The sequence below is a fragment of the Strongylocentrotus purpuratus genome, unplaced genomic scaffold (assembly GCF_000002235.5).
Source record: "Strongylocentrotus purpuratus isolate Spur 01 unplaced genomic scaffold, Spur_5.0 spur5_scaffold_2, whole genome shotgun sequence".
Lineage (NCBI taxonomy): Eukaryota > Metazoa > Echinodermata > Echinoidea > Camarodonta > Strongylocentrotidae > Strongylocentrotus > Strongylocentrotus purpuratus.
In genome coordinates this window covers 8575491-8592677 of record NW_022145605.1, presented here as the reverse complement: position 1 = coordinate 8592677, position 17187 = coordinate 8575491, and the positions used below count along the sequence as shown (strand labels likewise).

Sequence of the window (17187 nt, the reverse complement as noted above, 5' to 3'; positions counted from 1 at the left end):
TACATGTAGTTCGATAAACTACTCCCTCCCTCCCTCCCTCTCTCTCTCTCTCTCTCTCTCTCTCCATCTCTCTTTCTCTTTCTCTGTGTGGGTCTGTCTCCCTCTCTTGGTGCTGTTAATTGGGGAGGGAAGAATAACGTACATAATATTAGTGGACAATTTCGTTGTAGTCGGTAGCCTGCATATGTTTAGCCTGAAAACAATGCCACGCTAATCAGGTGTTTGTTACTATTGTTACGTTTATTATTATACAGCGCTTGCAAAATCTAAAGCATATCGATCCATTACAACAAACGATGATGCAGACAGACCATATACATTGTCCAAGGGCGATACAATCAATTAATATGACAGACAATTTCATAAACACAGATTGTGTTCTCAGTTTGAGCTTAATTTCAGTGAACGAAGTTTGCCATCCTGCTTCCTTGCCTTGTATCGCAACATACCTTTCCTCACAGCTAGTATTGTGAACGTTTATAGGTAAGTCATTAAATTATATCATTTGAAGACCGTAGTTGTATCGTAAATTACCGTAAAACATGCTAATTATTACTTTTCCCGTTTGTTTGCTATATAACTTGCTGAAATCTTGGTCGTTAGAAACACGAGGTTGAAACTAGCGGATAATCTACCGATGTACGTTTGAAATGATCTTTTTATTTGGGGGGGGGGGGGGTTCTAAACTAAAAATAAAAACAAAAGGGGATCATGATTAACATATCTTTTTTATATATACACCAACCCGACGAACAGATGTATGGAATATGATCATTCTCACTCCTTCTTACAAATTATAAATCTGCGTCCCGAGATCTGCTGATATAATGCTTCGAATAAATCCCTTCCTGTGAGTTTGTCACCTTTTATTCGTGGAGTTGCTAGACAAATAAATATTACACTATCCCATTTCCATTACAACATTACTCTAGTGATAATATGCTTTGCTATGGCAACTGACTATAAATGTGGAATGTGTGGAATTTTCATTTTTATTTACATGACCAGTAAAACATCCAAAATGATGCCCATGAAAAGAACAGTACTCAAGGGGCTCCTTGCTGTACTCCTGCATTTATGCCTTCTGGAGAACAACCTCGTCCGCGCCAGGCCGACCGGCGCGCCCGTTGAATCTTATCCTGAGATATGTAACACTTTGACACCAGGTCATGGTATACCAGCATCAGTTTCCGAGAGTCCATATTCCATAATCGTGGCGAATGAAACTTACAAACCTGGAGTGGATTTCACCGGTGAGATAGTTTACCAAGATGAGTCAAAACGACTCTCTCCCTCCCCCCCCCCCCCCCCCTCCCCCAAAAGAAGAGATGGAAGTCCAACATTTCTCCATCCGTGGTGAAGGGCAATTTGATTAATAAGTGTGAATGATTTTGAATTCATTGAATAGCTTAATTCATATTACAGTATTTAGGAATAGAAAATGCCTTTTTACATAGTCGTTGTCGTAAGCATAATAAAATTATGTTCAGGAAATACGCCGTAGAAAATGTGGCTTATGAAAATGTTGGTTGTATTGATTAACTGAAGAGAATCCTATCTATTAACCTATTGGATTAAAAAGATTTTAAATTACTCCACCATTTTATTTTGAAAGATAAATTATTGCATTGATATAAGAACAGTCCTGCCATTGTAATATTCACAATTACTCTTTACTTAACCATATCGTATATCAACCATTTAAAACTTTTATTAAGGCACTCTCCGGTCTTATTTTAACACAATTGAGTAATGAAGTGTATTGTTTAATTAATTTAACAGCTCTACTTGTTTTTGATTTTCGTTAGATGGATAATTAATTGGGAAAGCATGTAATGAGTTACTTATAACACGATCGCATAGCTTGACTTTCAAAAATCCGTCATTAAAGTCAACTATTGTACCCATTGTATTGACTAAGTAGAAATTTTGTTCGAATTCAAGTTATATGTCAATATAATGGTTGCATATTGTTAATAAATAGGTGACGCATAACGCTATTGGAATTGCCTTAGGTTGCATTTTAGAATTCTTTGCAATCATGTTTTATACTCTAATAAAGTTTGTGATCATCTTTGTGATCATGATTCATATTTTCCTAATATCGTTTGTTATTATTAAAGATAAACTTGAATTCTGGTAAACATAGAAAATAAACTCTCACAGAATCCAACAAAACTTACACTGAATGTTCAACATTACAAATAAATGACATGTGTCGAACAATTTTGGTAGAAATTTAATTGTTATGTTCTTGCATCATTTAGTCACGATCAACACGGATTCTGGTAGTCCAGGATTAAAAGGGATCTTCCTTCAAATGCATGAGGCGGTCACTCACGAGATCATTGGTTCGTGGTCCGTCATGGACTCGGGCAACTTCAAGACTGTATCGTGTAATGAACAGAACGACAGCGCTGTGACTCATCAGAATTCCGTCGTCAAACCGTCAACGAATACCTTCACATGGACTCCACCCGATATGGGAGGGCCAGATATATATGTGGCGTAAATATCATGAAAACTCTTATGGCATCTTATACTACTACTACTACTACTACTACTACTACCACTTATAATAATAATGATACATAAAATCATGATATTTCTATTACCACTGCTACTACGACTACTACTTCTACTTATAATATTGATAATGATAATGCCCAAAATGGATTCTTCTATGGCGCACATGTCTTTAACACTTCTAGCGTTCTATTGCTATCATCCGGCCTATAGCACTGAGGTTTTTACAGCCCTCTTGCATTTTAAGGAATTCATTCCTGCCATCTAACTGTTTAAAGAGGTAGTTAAACTGAATCAATTCATATTTTTATTTCATTATTTCTTTATGTACATTTATCCAGCGCTACTTTTGTGCAAACTCACCAAACGTTCTGGGTAAATGTGACATCACTGATAATTCCCGGTGAGTATACTGGTTAAGGTATATATATTTACCTTCACATACGTATTTTGTCAATTATAGAAACGTAATATCACTGTTATTCATACAGCTTACAATATCTGCAATGGTTACAAGTAAAGCGGGTGTTCCATCCTATAGATCAACATTGGCAAATCATTTTGTGTAAGCGAGAGAGGGGCAGGGGGGTGGGGGAGATAGGAAAGTAATTGAATAAGTAAAGAAGGAAAAAGTTGAGGGGTTAAAGAGATATGATATCAATCTTGTTTGTTACAGCGCAAATCATATGATTCATGGATGATGAGAAAATCTTTCGAGTTTGACACCTGTTGGTTATAATTGATCCAGACAAATAAAATAGGGTGAAGGTGAGGATGTGGGTTTTGAATTGTGGGGGCAAGGGTAGGATGTGCGTGTGCGTGTATGCCTTTGTGTGAGAGAAAGAATACATATGCGTGGATGCGTAAGTGGGTTTGGGAGTCTGGGACGTGTGGGCATATGCGCGTGTGCGTATAGGCGTAGGAGCGAGTGAGTGTGTGGTGTATTTTTTTTCTCCAATAATTTTACATAACAGCTATTTTATGCTGAAGTCTTAAATATCATCATTCGTGTCTATTTAATGAAACCATGTCACATAGATTAACTCATATTTACATATGTCCTAAACTGTGATTACCATGATAACTTGGACTTTTAATTCTAGCATTAATTTTAAATCAGTATCATCAATATCATTATTGATATCACAACGTGACTTCCAATTAATTGTTAAGCAATTCTTGTTTACAATATTTTTTCTCGTTAACACGATTATTTATCGAAAAATTGCAGATGCATGCAAGGCTTTATTTACTGGATCGGCGGTAATGTGTAGCAATCATGGAATATGTGTGAGTAAGACTGGTGACGCACTTCAGTGTAACTGCGAACCTGGTTATACGGGAGCTACGTGCCAAGGTATGGGAAGTACGTTTCAAAGAATTCCATTCGAGAGTTGTTCAGCATTAAGTTAAAAAGAAGTCGTTAAATGTTAACAAAAACATACATGTAGCCTGTAGCAAACAAGCAATAACATGAAGATTGGGGATGATCATTGAAGAAATATCCAAAAAATAAGTATCTGAGGAACAAATACATGTCGTAGCCTGGTAGCAGAAAGAAAGAAAGGACAGTCAGTTTGTTTAACCAGTTGACTATTACATTTTCTTATTCCCATAGAGTTAACACAGAATCCACAAGATTCCGGTAGCCAATGGATTAATAATTATGTTTTTTTTTTACTACGAAATGTAAATTTTTAAATTTCATCATGCTCAATATTTTTTCCTTGATTTCGCTCATATAATTTCTTTTTCTCAAAACAACCCCTAGAAAATAAAAGATTTGAAGATTTTTCATCTATGTTTCTGTTTCATAAGTATATGGCGTTAATCGTTTCACTTTAGCTTCTGGGTTTGAGGGCACTTTATTGTCCTCTTCACATCCTTTTCTTTTTTATTCAACTATCAAGACTATATTTATATCTAGAACTGAATAAGAAAGTATTTTCTGTTTCATTGTTGTTTCATTGTTGTTTCATAATTTCTTCATCACTCGTCAACCGCCGCAGGACTATTTTTCATTCTATTATATAGACATCTTTATGTATAATATATATATATATATATATATATATATATATATATATATATAACCAGCAATGTGTACAATCTGTAGAGAGTCGTAGTAGTTTAAACACTCGACTGGAGTATCAATGATCGTGGGCTCGATCCCTATAAGCAAGGCATCTACATTCCTCCTCCAGCCTCATCTATTAAGTGGATACTGGGTAGGGTGCGAATGGTTCACTATATCCATTCTGAAGAGAATCCCTTTGAAGATGTATGACTGTATTTTTAACAATAATTATATTTGTTTGCTCATATGTTTGTTTTTGTAATTTCTTTTTTTTGCAGGGACCCCTTTGAAAATCAGCTATTAGCTGATAAGTGCAATTAAATACATGAGGGTAAAATAAAGAAAAAAGACAATCAAATCAATGCTAAGATAATTCAAACTCTGTTAATTCCTCCTAATTATCAAGGAAAACGTTGTTTATAATTATTGTTTTCTTCTTACATATATTGCAGACGATCCCTGCAGTGGCAACGCATGTATGAATGGAGCGACATGTGTCCCAGACGCTGATGGCGGAAACTACACATGTACTTGTTCTGATGGATTTGCCGGTCCAATGTGTAATTTAGGTAAGTTTATCATATTGCATATATAACGCAAACGCACTAGGCGTAGAAAACAACAACTAACAAACATATTACAAAGGACAATCAATTTTTATTAATTAAACTTTTTGGGTAGAAAGTCAAGTGGTTTAAACACTCAATTGAAGATGCGAAGTTCGTGGAATCAATCCCTATGCAAGCCACCTACAATTTTTCTTCCACCCAATTGTTTAATGGCTAATTTGTAGAGTGCGAGTGGTTCACTATTATCATGCTAAAGAAGATCCTCTTTTTTAATATTTAAGTATAAGTATATTACGTGCGCTTATGTCTACTTCCCCCTTCTTTGGTTGGCTTGGACCCATTTGGTAAACAGCTATATTAGCTGACAACGACAATCCAACTCATGAGTGAAGAATAATGAAATAAAGAAATCAAATCAAATCAATTCTAAGATGGTAGAACTATGTTAGTCCCCCAAATTTATCGAGGAAAATGCAATTTTTTCTTCTTAACTACATTTCTGTGGATTTGCAGACGATCCCTGCATTGACAACATGTGTATGAACGGAACGACATGTGTCCCAGACGCTGATGGCGGAAACTACACATGTACTTGTCCGGAGGGATTCACTGGTCCAATGTGTAATTTAGGTAAGTTCACATTTCACGTAAAACGCAATTGCATGCGCACTATAGGTGTAAAAAAAAAAAACACTCTGATTATTAGAGAACTCGAAAATTGATATTCTTATCACTTTGAAATTTGCTTATTTTGATGTTGAAGGGTATCAAATTCATTATATTACTGTAATATTGGAAACCTATACTCGTAAGCTTTAAAATTATTAGCTCCTCATAAATAGATATTAAATTGTTATGTGTAAAATCGTAACGTTATACTGTGTGACGGGGTAGCCTTACAAAGTGCACAGTATGTTCAAAAGAAAAATTTCCATTGTATTTTCCAATCTAGATAATTCTTTGCATTTGCAAACGATAAATCCTTAGAATGCATCTTTAAAATCTAGGTTTTAAGTATCAATAATCCGTTTCTTTTATTTACAATTTTTTTTAAATAATTTTCAAATGTTATCTATTGTGCAAACGTTAATTAACATATAAACATGAATGATCCAGCTTCCCTGCTTTTCATGTAAAACGATTTGTACAACACATATTTTGATAGCATTCATAAAGGCAAGGCATGCAAAAATAAATCTTGGAGTTTTTTTTTTAACTGTGTCCATGTTGTTGGAAATGCATTTCAAGTCCACATGTAAGTCGAGAATAAAAGAGTTAATCTCTTCTAGGGTTTGAATGTTTTGCATCTAAGTATCCAAGAAGAAGAAAAATCAACTACAAAAACGCCTCGAAATGCTTTCCCTATGCACTTGCTAGTAATAAAATATTATCTTTCATATCCCGTTGTCTATAGAAGTAGACCCTTGTCTAAGCAATGAATGTAGCAACAACGCAACGTGTGTGCCTGGAACTGGGGAAATAATGTACACCTGTACGTGCGCAGAAGGATTCACTGGGGCTCTCTGTGGTGAGTTCGCATTTTCTATTTTATTATAACCCAGTTATTCTGTCTCTTTTTGAACAACCGAATGTGTTTCAATATCAGCCAAACATGTCACCATACTAGGGCGGACACATACGCACAAATAGTGTGTCAGAGTGTATCATATAATGTGGCCATACTGTGTCCAGTGTGAAAATAGAGCAATCACAGTTAGTGTTACAAAGGTTAATCATGTGTTCACATTCCGTTCATTCTTGTTGGGAGGGCTTGACTGCAGCTTTCTTGTATCCTTTTCATTTTACTGTAAAAGAAGATGGGTTTAGCTGATATAGCGTATTGAGAGAGATAGCTGTGATACGCGTACACATATGTGATCATAGGCCAATTCATATAATGCTCCAAATAGTTCCTTCCCATAGAGATCGTATGTAGGAGGAATCGGTTTGAAGCTCCATGAATTGACCTTTAATCGCGTATGTGTGTAAATGTCACAACTATATTTCTCAGTACGCTATGGTTTGGCTGAGCCAAATGCTTAAGACAAGAAGAAGTGGAGGGAGGGATCGTCATCGTGGCGCAAAAGTCAGTACCCCCAAGTAAGAGGGAAAATTATGATTATGATGATGAAGTACGCCATCTAGTGTGTAATCAAGTATACCAACATTTAAAAGAAATATTGCGACGGGTCTGTCGTGTAATAAATATGATCGTCAATTATGTATTTAAATATGTTTTAGAAGGACAGAGAAATCTGCAACAATGGAACATCGCATTGTTTTGTATCAATAGGTTGCAATCGCCATCCATTGTCTCTTTCAATCTTCAAAAAGGAACTATCAAGCATTTGCTGGAAATTGATGTAATATAATACATTTAGAAATGATTAGGTGTAATAAAATATATTTTCTTCGCTCAGGATTGCTATTGTCTTCAACTTTCCCAATCGTTTGTTTCCGTCTGTTATGGGTTGTGTATCAAAACGTTAGACGCTAAAAGAAATAGTTACCCACTAAATAAAAACATGTTGTCGTTGTTTATCTTCAGATGTAGAAGAAGGAGGAGATGCAGTGACTACCCCAGCCGCTACAACAGCTCAAGGTTCAATTCTTACATACAACTTTCAACTCGCAGTCTCAGCTTTATGGCTTGTGGTTATCATAAACAAAGTGATCCTCGCTTGAGGCATGTAAAATACTGTTTAATATTCAATGTTTGAATAGTTCAAATTTCCATGATTTTTTTATCTTTTTTTTTTTTTTTTTTTTTTGGGGGGGGGGGGGGTGTTTCTTTTTACTGTTCATGAACCAACTAATGGTGAAACAGTAATGTAAGTAAACAACCCGTAAAGTGTTACACAAAGTAGATTTGCATCGATCGGTTCTCATCTTTAGAGCAGTCGTTAAATGTTAGCGAATAATATCTTATACATTTCCTCATTTGGTATCATTATTCATAACTAATTATTGAAACACTTCTGTTATATATTACCTATTTACTTCTAGATAATCTTTAAAGTTAACGGTTTGATTCGTCATACAATTTATCTTTTCCTTTCATTTTCGTATATTCAGTGTTACTCTTACTCATAGTGCGCTTTGCGCATTTGATTTTAAGTTAATTTGGCGCATTACAAATCTTATATTTATACTTCTATTATGAAAATACATGCTTTATTGTACATGTATTTGCCAAATTGATTTAGAAAGATGCATTAGCTGTAAATACACCATATTTCATCCTACGGATATGAGGTTAAATGGTGAGGTCCCGTGCGTAGGACACACTGCACTATTCATGACGAGACAAGTATGGAAAACCTCTGGTGTAAGCTAATGGACCAACTGCCCATACCAATGAGTTATGTCGGGAGAAGAGATCCATGGCCAAGGATTATGATAATTAAATTCTCCTTATAAGCCACATGTGACGCCGAACGACAAATACTTGATAACCTTTATAACTTTAACAAATACATGAACAACAACAACGCTAATGACAATAATAATAATTTTGAAAATTATGATAATAATGAGTATAGTTCATGATGACAATAATGATTATAATAATGATGATAATGATGATGATGAAAATGATGATTATAATGATAATGATGATAATAATAATGATAATGATTAAGATGATAATGATTAAGATGATGATGATGATTTTAAAAGAATAATGATAATAACGACTACAGCTCATGATGATGATGATGAGTATGATTATAATAATAATAATGATAATAACGACTACAATATTTCATGAGGATAATGATGATTGTAATGATGATGATAATAATAATGATGATGATAATGATGATAACAATAACATAAATGAAAATGATGGTAATACATGTAGTAATAACAATAACAAAACAATAATAAGTACTTATTTTCCTTTTAGAAATAGTGTCTTATTTGTTGATAGACGTGGAATTTCTTTCTTGAATAAATAACAGTCTTTAAACGAATACTTACCGATCTACCATTAGTACGTATTGATGTTGTTCCGTGTCTTTTCAATCCTCGACATTATAAAGGTGGCATGTTCTGATTCATGTAGGTAATAATATTCCTGTAAAGCGGTTAATAGAGACACCATGCAACCCAAAGTGAGACAGATCGAAAATTTAATAGAGAAAGAGAGCAAGAAAGAGGGAGATCTACAGAGAAGGCGACAGGGGCAAGGGCATTTTGAATAAAGGGGTGTCAGGGAATTGTTTCGACCTACATAGTCGTCATCTACGAAGTAATCACGGAAGTCACGTACCTATATCATCTCGTCTCCCTTTTAATCTGAACTTAACCAGCAGAGGAAATAAACATGACGTATCGTTCCAACAAGCAATACGAAATATATATACCTGTTCTATATTTGAAGATAAACGTTAATAATTTCTATAAACGTCATGGCCATTTTTCAATGCTCCATTATGCTTATTGATGGCCACGCCCCTTAAACAAAGAAGGTACCGACTACCGCAGACACCTTCCAGTATGATGTTGTCTTTGACACCTGTGTCCTCAGCCGAACGACTGTGATAATAAGGACGTGCCAAAGAACGAGAACAAATCTATTTCTATACTGCAGGAGGTCTGATTGCGGCGTAGCAAGATAGAAGGGTCGCATTGCAAGGTTCATATCATGTAGGAATCGGTATTTAAGACATGCCAATTCACAAGCTTGTAATTAAAATTGTAATACCTCAGTCACATCGAAGACACCGATGTCTGACCAAAAAAGCACCTATTAAAAAGGTGCATTACTACAATTCAGTGGCCAAGAATCGCTCGGAATAAAGTCGGCTTGGATTTGATTTTGCGCTGGGATCCTCATGATCGGGGTTTAAGAAGGTAATAGGTCCATGGTTTAAGATAATAACGTACACACATACACTGTACGCTCATAAACTTTAAGCCACATAATTTTCTTTGTTTAAACCATGTCTGCATTTTTTCAAATACAATAACTGAATAACAAAGAACATGTAAACGTAAGGTAATATGTTAACTGTAATAACTTCATGTCAAAATGTGATTTACATATATACATAAAATAGCATTATAAATTTATAAAATAATCCTAACTATGTGTGGAAAAGTACAGGAGCCCATCATCATAAGCGACGCCTGGTTAGGATAGCGGCCTCAAAAAAAAAATCTTACGGTGAAATTAAATATAAACGTGTTTATAGTTTCTATTATATTAATACCCTCTTGAAAACAGAAAGAGTAGGAGTCAAGAGAACATTGCCAGTCGTTAAAAGACTTAACAGATTTATATTCTAAATTCAAAATGAGCTGTGCGTAATATTTGGTAAGGTATCAACTGCACAATAAGCATAATATTAACAAAACACATTGTTAGATTTAATCTGATAGACAATCATTTACAACCTAGTACGGACGTCACGAAGAAGAGCTTTTGACTAAAACTAGTTGTATCCATCTTGACAAGAAAAGGAGGACACACGTAAAATAAAAGTGAGATTTATTGGAACCCTCCAAATAATATCATTGCTAAAAGGTGTAAAGGTAAACGTAATCCTATGGTCAACTAAAACTCTCCTAACACGTAAGATCACAATGAAAGTTAAAAAATGGTGCGATTGGTGGTTTTCATAATACACAACCCCAGTTATATACACTATAGCCAATATTAATATTTTCAATATAACTTGGTTAGTAAAAAGGAGGAGGAGGAGTTTCCCGGGCACTCTAAAAGACTGACACGCATCTATCAAGGGTACAACAACAATATACATGTTTATACAAGGGAAAGATGCTTCTTCAATATGAAGGTATACAGAAGCACAAACCAACGACAATGCTCATAGGCAGCTAGTAACTCTCGTATACAACTTAGACATGGCGCAGAGTAAAAGACGTATCGCCATTGTAAATGGTGTTTTTCTCGCGTTTTTGTGGAATTGTAATGTCGTCTTGGTTGAGGCTCGATCCTCTGGAGCACCCGTGGCATCGAACCCCGATGTGTGTACTACAATGACACCAGGCCATGGTATACCACCTTCTGTGACTTCAAGCCCGTACGCCATCAGTGTCAACAGTAATACCTATTCATCATCACAGACACTGACAGGTTAGTCGTGACAGATATTATTATCTTTTACTAAATTTCGATTAAAAAATATACTAAAGTATGAATAAAATATTATGACTTAAAACAATATAGTTAATAAATGGGGCTTCTGATTATTCATAATGAATACGGCGGAAATTTGCGTGAGAGAGAGAGAAAGAGATAGCACTAGAGAGAGAGAGATAGAGAGAGAGAGAGAACAAGTCGAAGTAAATGAATGATTTTGTGAAAGTATAACAAGTTCAATTTTTAACCTTTAAAACTTCAACAGCAAATGAAGATCTTTATTCGAAAAGCATAACAAATGCTAAAATGCTTGAATAAGGATTCCGGATATATGTGGTACATGCTTTGGTTGTTGAAAATGTGGATGAAAGATACTATGTCCCATTTTCAGGTCAAAAATGAATAAGTTAAATTCCAACGGCATTTGAAAGATAACACTAATTAAGAACTTCGCTCGAAAATGTCTTTAAGTGAGAAAATTATAACCATTATCTGTCGAATCGATTTTAGTGATTGCAATCACTAAAGTAATAGACTGATTTTTAGACGCTTGTACCGAATGGTCGTACTTTGTGTGCTGCGCAAAGATTCAATCAGTTTAATTTTGGTCATTACAAGAATTGGGTTACTGATTTAAACAAATGCTCATGTACCCTTTACAGCTCATTTTATGTATGGTAATACAACAACAAAAGTTCCCAGTCACTCAATAGTGTCTGCCAGTGAAGTCTAGAAAGTAAACGGGTTTCCTTGCATAATTTGAATATCAGGACACTGCTAACGTTTAAATTTCACAGATAGGACAAACGTGACATGTTCATAATTCCTGCAAATTTCTACAGAATTTGATGTTGGCTGCAAATGGGACATAGTACCTTTAAGCCCCACTGCAGTACTTATAGCTACTTGCGCCCTCTAAATAGAAAACAATGCTTAATCGGTGACCATTGGTCCCCCATGCTCCCCTTTTACTTATGTTACTTGAGAGCTGTTTTGATGAGAAAGCACATGTCAGTGACCATGCAGGGAGGTCTAATCCCTCCTGGCCAAACAAGTACAGATAGACTTTAAAGCGAACAATACGTAGATAAAATGTTAGATGGTGAGAATGTACATGTACATATTATCGATAATAAGGTAATGTCATTATAAGCTAATCAAGAATTTAAAAAAAAAGCATTTTAGCCATACAATAAGCAGCTTCCTCATTTCTAAAGCAAGGGATTTAAAAATTTAAAAAAACGATGATTAGTCGTCGATTAATTTCATTTGAACTATTTACCAAAAAAGTTATTAAAAAATATATATATATCAAAATTCAAAAATCAAAAACGATTTTCATATTGATTACATTGATTATAGTCACTATCAATACAAGCCCTGGTGCTGGACAGTATAAGGGGATACTTCTCCTAGCACGTAGAGTGGACACCAACGATGTCATCGGTTCTTGGTCAGCCACGGACGCGACCAACTTCCAGACAGTCTCCTGTGGCCAAACGGACGGTGCTGTCACTCATCGGAACAGACTGGACAAGGCATCGACGACTTCCTTTCTTTGGACTGCACCAACTCTTGGTAATGGTGACGTGTACATCGCGTAAGTATTGCCTAAAAGTGTGGGAGAAAGTGCAACAAATGTTATCATTGCTATCCTATACATTACCGACAGAAAAGAATGATGAACAACAAAAAATCAACGTCTAGAGTGTTATTATCTTTGTTATTTGAAGTTTGAAGTTTTATTTATTCCACATTTTAATTTGATAGAATCTTCTGACATGTCAAAAATGTTGATGTAGTTGGTCAAGTATGGGACAACATATTGGACTTGCCCTTGTGACTTGTGAATGATTGCACCCCAAATACGATGCTATTGAACGTGGCTTCATTAAGGGGAAAGTCTGTAATTTGTCTTGTTATTTGATCCGACTTGGTAGAATCGTCTGACATGTAACATATAATTTGGATGTTGTCTGTACAACGAATGGCGAAAAATATCTTGGACTTGTCCTTTTTGATTGTGAATTATTGCACCTGCAAATAGGATGCAGTTGAACGTTGCCTCAAAAAGGGAAAAACCCGATTTTCTCTTTCTCTGTCTTTTTACTAATCTCCTCCAGTCTCTCTCTCTCTCTCTGTTACCATCTGTCTCTGTTTGCGTGTGTTTATGTGTGTGTGTGTGTGTCTCTCTCTCTCAGTATTGTGTGAACATATTTTTTGGCTCTACACACTTCATCACACCTCTAACAAAGAAAGGGAAATTCTTAATGTGAAACGTTTGATGCTGGTGATGATGTATTAACATCAGTGGTCATCTATGTTTATTAAAATACAACTACTCATATTTGCTTTTCTTAACTAATAAGACATTTCATAAACTACTTTTCAATGCATTTTCTTTTAAAGAATGAAATTTGATCTACGAGGATTTACATGAACTAACTGAATCAATCATGAAATATTTCTCTAAATAAATCTTTTTATCTCTTTATAAACCGTTGCCCATAGAAATCCGAATATTATCATGACGTGATTGTAGCAATAATATTTATACTAAAGAATAATGAATAAAATTCTAATAAGATATAAACTTTACCAAGAATAAACCATGTCGTCACAATTATTTCAAGAAAACATGCATTTATTCCCACTTTATGGGCAACAGTGTATATCGTTTCAAAATATATTTTTGCTTGTGTTAACAGAGCAACCTTTGTTAGAGATTACAGCGTTTTCTGGGTAAATGTGACATCATCTCTTATTCAAGGTGAGTATATGGTTTGCTTTAGTGGCGGATACAGGATTCTCTGGCAGAAGAGTCGAGCAAGTCCGAAAATCTTTTACGAGGGGGAAAAAAAAAAAAAAAAAAAAAAAAAGGATCATCAGCACATGATTCGTCTTTTCTTTATCCCCTCTTTTAATCTTCGGGGGGGGGGGACACGTGCTCACTGACCCTGGATCCGCCACTGTCTCCACTGATATCATTAGAAGCTGTATTAATATTTTGAATTCCTAATTACAGGGTGATTTTCTTAAATTAAACATAAAAACCGCCATCGAGACAGAATCTCTTTGCTTGGTAATATATACTAAGGCCTACTCTTCTTCCCTTACAATAATGACATGGGTTATATTGTTTCTTTATTTTTTTAAGATAAATACTCTGGCATGTCGATTTTACTATAAACTTAGCAATAATATTGAAACGGTGTAATTCCTTTATTAACATCGCTTTGATCTTACATGAGTGTGAAAGGCCTTCAGTGAGAAAATCGTTTCTCGTTCTAAATTCACCAGTTAGATATTTACTTTAGACTGAGCATATACAGCAACCCAGTTTCGGGTGAACGAAGTTTTGTAAAAAAAAAAAAGCATATCAATTGCGAAACAATGTAACTACGTTTATGCACCTGCTGAGAATAAGTTTTATTGAAACACCCGCCCCCCCCCCATGAAAATAATAATAATAACAATAAATTGTTTAAAAATTTAATAAATTATGAAGTGCTCATTATACAGAGGTGCAAAGGTTGTATAGTACAGTAGTGATTTCGTATTGAAACTTGGAGGTCCTAGTTGGAAAGCAAGTCCACGAGCCAGTGCCATTTGATAAGGCATTTTTCCTCATCACAAAGTCCCTCGGAGAGGATTTAAAGCCGTCGATCACCTGGTTGATTACACTTACAACCAAATGTACACATGCCTTTACAGCATTTACGTAAAACAAACCAACGAACCTTGCAACCATACCACATACATTTTTACCTTTTTGTCATCAGCTTTTGACCCGTGTGCTAGTAACCAATGTCAAAATGGAGGAGTCTGTCAACCTTCTACGGGTTCCATTCCTCCTTACATCTGTGGCTGTCCACCTGGATTTAACGGCCAGTTCTGTCAGACAAGTATAACAGGCATGTTACATTCACCTTCACCACATTTGATTGTCCCTATCGCATACAAGTGCGAACGACTATATCTTGAAGAAGTATAATGTATATCGGGTTTTACTAGTATTTTATTTCATCACCCTGACTACTCCACTCCCAAAACGAATGTAACTGTTAGAGATGACCCTGCCCTACCTTTCGTACATAGGTCTAAGAATGAGTCAACCCCCGCATCCACTATTTTCATGATAATGGCGATGGCTGGTTTTGTTATCTTTTCTCTTTTGGGTGGTGTTGTTAAGTTTTTTGTTGTTGCTTGTCTCCAACTTTAGGAATACTGTGCTTTCCTGGATACGCCTCGGTTGGAATGTACAAATAACTCTGAATACCATTTATTGTCTTCTCTTTGATTTTTGTTAAGATAATGTTATTTGTGAATACCCAACGAAATGGGAAATCAGTAGTAAAATCAGTTTTAGCCGAATGGCAAAATAAATGTTGTCTAACCTTTTGGCGTATTTTTTATATTACATTAAGTGCATTAATTATTTGAATAGGAAAAACAATTCTGTATACATTTAAAGAAAACACCATTGCTTTTTGGTATAATCGCATCTTCACATCACTTTAATTTTCAGATCCATGTGCTAGTAGCCAATGTCAGAACGGGGGAACTTGTAACCCTACTCCGGGACCAAGTCTTCCCTACACGTGTAACTGTCTAGCTGGGTATACCGGCATATTCTGTCAAACAGGTATGATATCATGAGTATCATATCCATCCATCATTTTTGTCTACGTCCATGTATATTTTTAAAACACTAGCGGATAGAGGTACCCAAGTGGTATACGTTTCGTATAGAGGCCAAATAAACGAGCCCGCCACCCCATTCTCGATGGCCTTTTTTTCTTTAATTTTTTTTAAAATTTGTTGTTGTTGTCGTTGTTGTTGCATGTCAACAAATATTAGGATAGGAATATTGTATTCTCTCTTATAATATCCTGCGTCAGCCTCTGGTTGAATTTACAAATAAATCTGAATTTCATTTAATGTCTCTTTTTTTATTTTTTTATTTAAAAAAAAAAGTTATTTGTGAATAGACATTTGCATGAGAAATCCGTTATAATATGTTGATTCTGCCGAAAGGCAGAATCAATATCGACCAATCGGTTGACGTATTCGTTTTAATGTATATTAATTGTATCGGATATAGTGCTTTTGTCATCTGCATCAAATCATGACGTCCATAAAAAAACATTTTGGATTGAGGCGTATAAATATAGTAAAACAAAAACATTGCTTTTTTGGTATAATCACATCTTCACACCATTCTAATTTTCAGATCCATGTGCTAACAACCAATGTCAGAACGGAGGACTTTGTAATCTATCTCCGGGACCAAGTCTTCCCTATACCTGTAACTGTCCGGTTGGATTTACCGGCATATTATGTCAAACAGGTATGATATCATAAGTTTAATGTCCGTTGTCTGTTTATATATGTAGATTTATATATTTCCCTTGCGTAAATAGGTCCAAGAATGAGTTAACCCTCGCATCCACTATTTTCATGATTAAGGTGATGGCCGGTTTTGTTATCTTTTCTCTTTTGGGTGCTGTGTGGGGCTGTGGGCAGTGTTGCTGTTGTTTTTTTTGTTTTTTTTTTTTTACTTCTCAACAAACTTTTAGGAATACTGTGCTCCCTCTTATCTAATATCTTGGATACGTCTCGGTTGGAATGTTCAAAGTAACTTGAATTCCATTTAATGTATCTTCTTTGTTTTGTGTTAGGAAAATGTATTTGTCAATGGGAAATCAGTTATAATATCGCTTTCTGCCAAAGGGGGGAATCAATATTGTCTAATCTGTTAACGCATCGTGTATATTACATTAATTTTATTAAGTAATGGAATGGGAAAATCAATATCCGTAAAGCTTCATAAAGATTCAGACAATAAAGTGAGTGAAATATGACCTCGAACTTTTTCACCCGAAATTGAACAAAGAACTGTTAAT

The 17187-nt window shown here is 35.2% G+C and overlaps 1 protein-coding gene and 1 long non-coding RNA gene across 2 annotated transcripts; one reads left to right on the top strand and one right to left on the bottom strand.

Moving 5' to 3' along the window:
• The first annotated feature begins 363 nt into the window (after window positions 1-363).
• LOC105441103 (delta-like protein B) lies at window positions 364-7857 on the top strand. The gene is made up of 8 exons (XM_030990985.1): window positions 364-483; window positions 1009-1253; window positions 2268-2508; window positions 2868-2929; window positions 5056-5172; window positions 5686-5802; window positions 6587-6700; window positions 7721-7857. The coding sequence occupies exons 2-8, from the start codon at window positions 1022-1024 to the stop codon at window positions 7855-7857; spliced, it is 1020 nt and encodes a 339-aa protein (XP_030846845.1). The 5' UTR covers window positions 364-483; window positions 1009-1021.
• A 4310-nt stretch (window positions 7858-12167) lies between these two features.
• LOC115926375 lies at window positions 12168-15189 on the bottom strand. Its single transcript, XR_004065053.1, has 3 exons — window positions 15050-15189; window positions 13996-14121; window positions 12168-12892 (listed from the first exon to the last, which is right to left on the bottom strand). It is a non-coding gene; the product is annotated as an uncharacterized LOC115926375 (long non-coding RNA).
• Between the last annotated feature and the right edge of the window lie 1998 nt (window positions 15190-17187).

Excerpts from the sequence above, each read along its gene's own strand:
- LOC105441103 (XM_030990985.1), top strand. The coding sequence starts at position 1,022 with ATGATGCCCATGAAAAGAACAGTACTCAAGGGGCTCCTTGCTGTACTC. Across the intron at positions 5,803-6,586 it reads TGGTCCAATGTGTAATTTAG|AAGTAGACCCTTGTCTAAGC; the intron begins GTAAGTTCACAT and ends CGTTGTCTATAG. Across the intron at positions 6,701-7,720 it reads ATTCACTGGGGCTCTCTGTG|ATGTAGAAGAAGGAGGAGAT; the intron begins GTGAGTTCGCAT and ends GTTTATCTTCAG.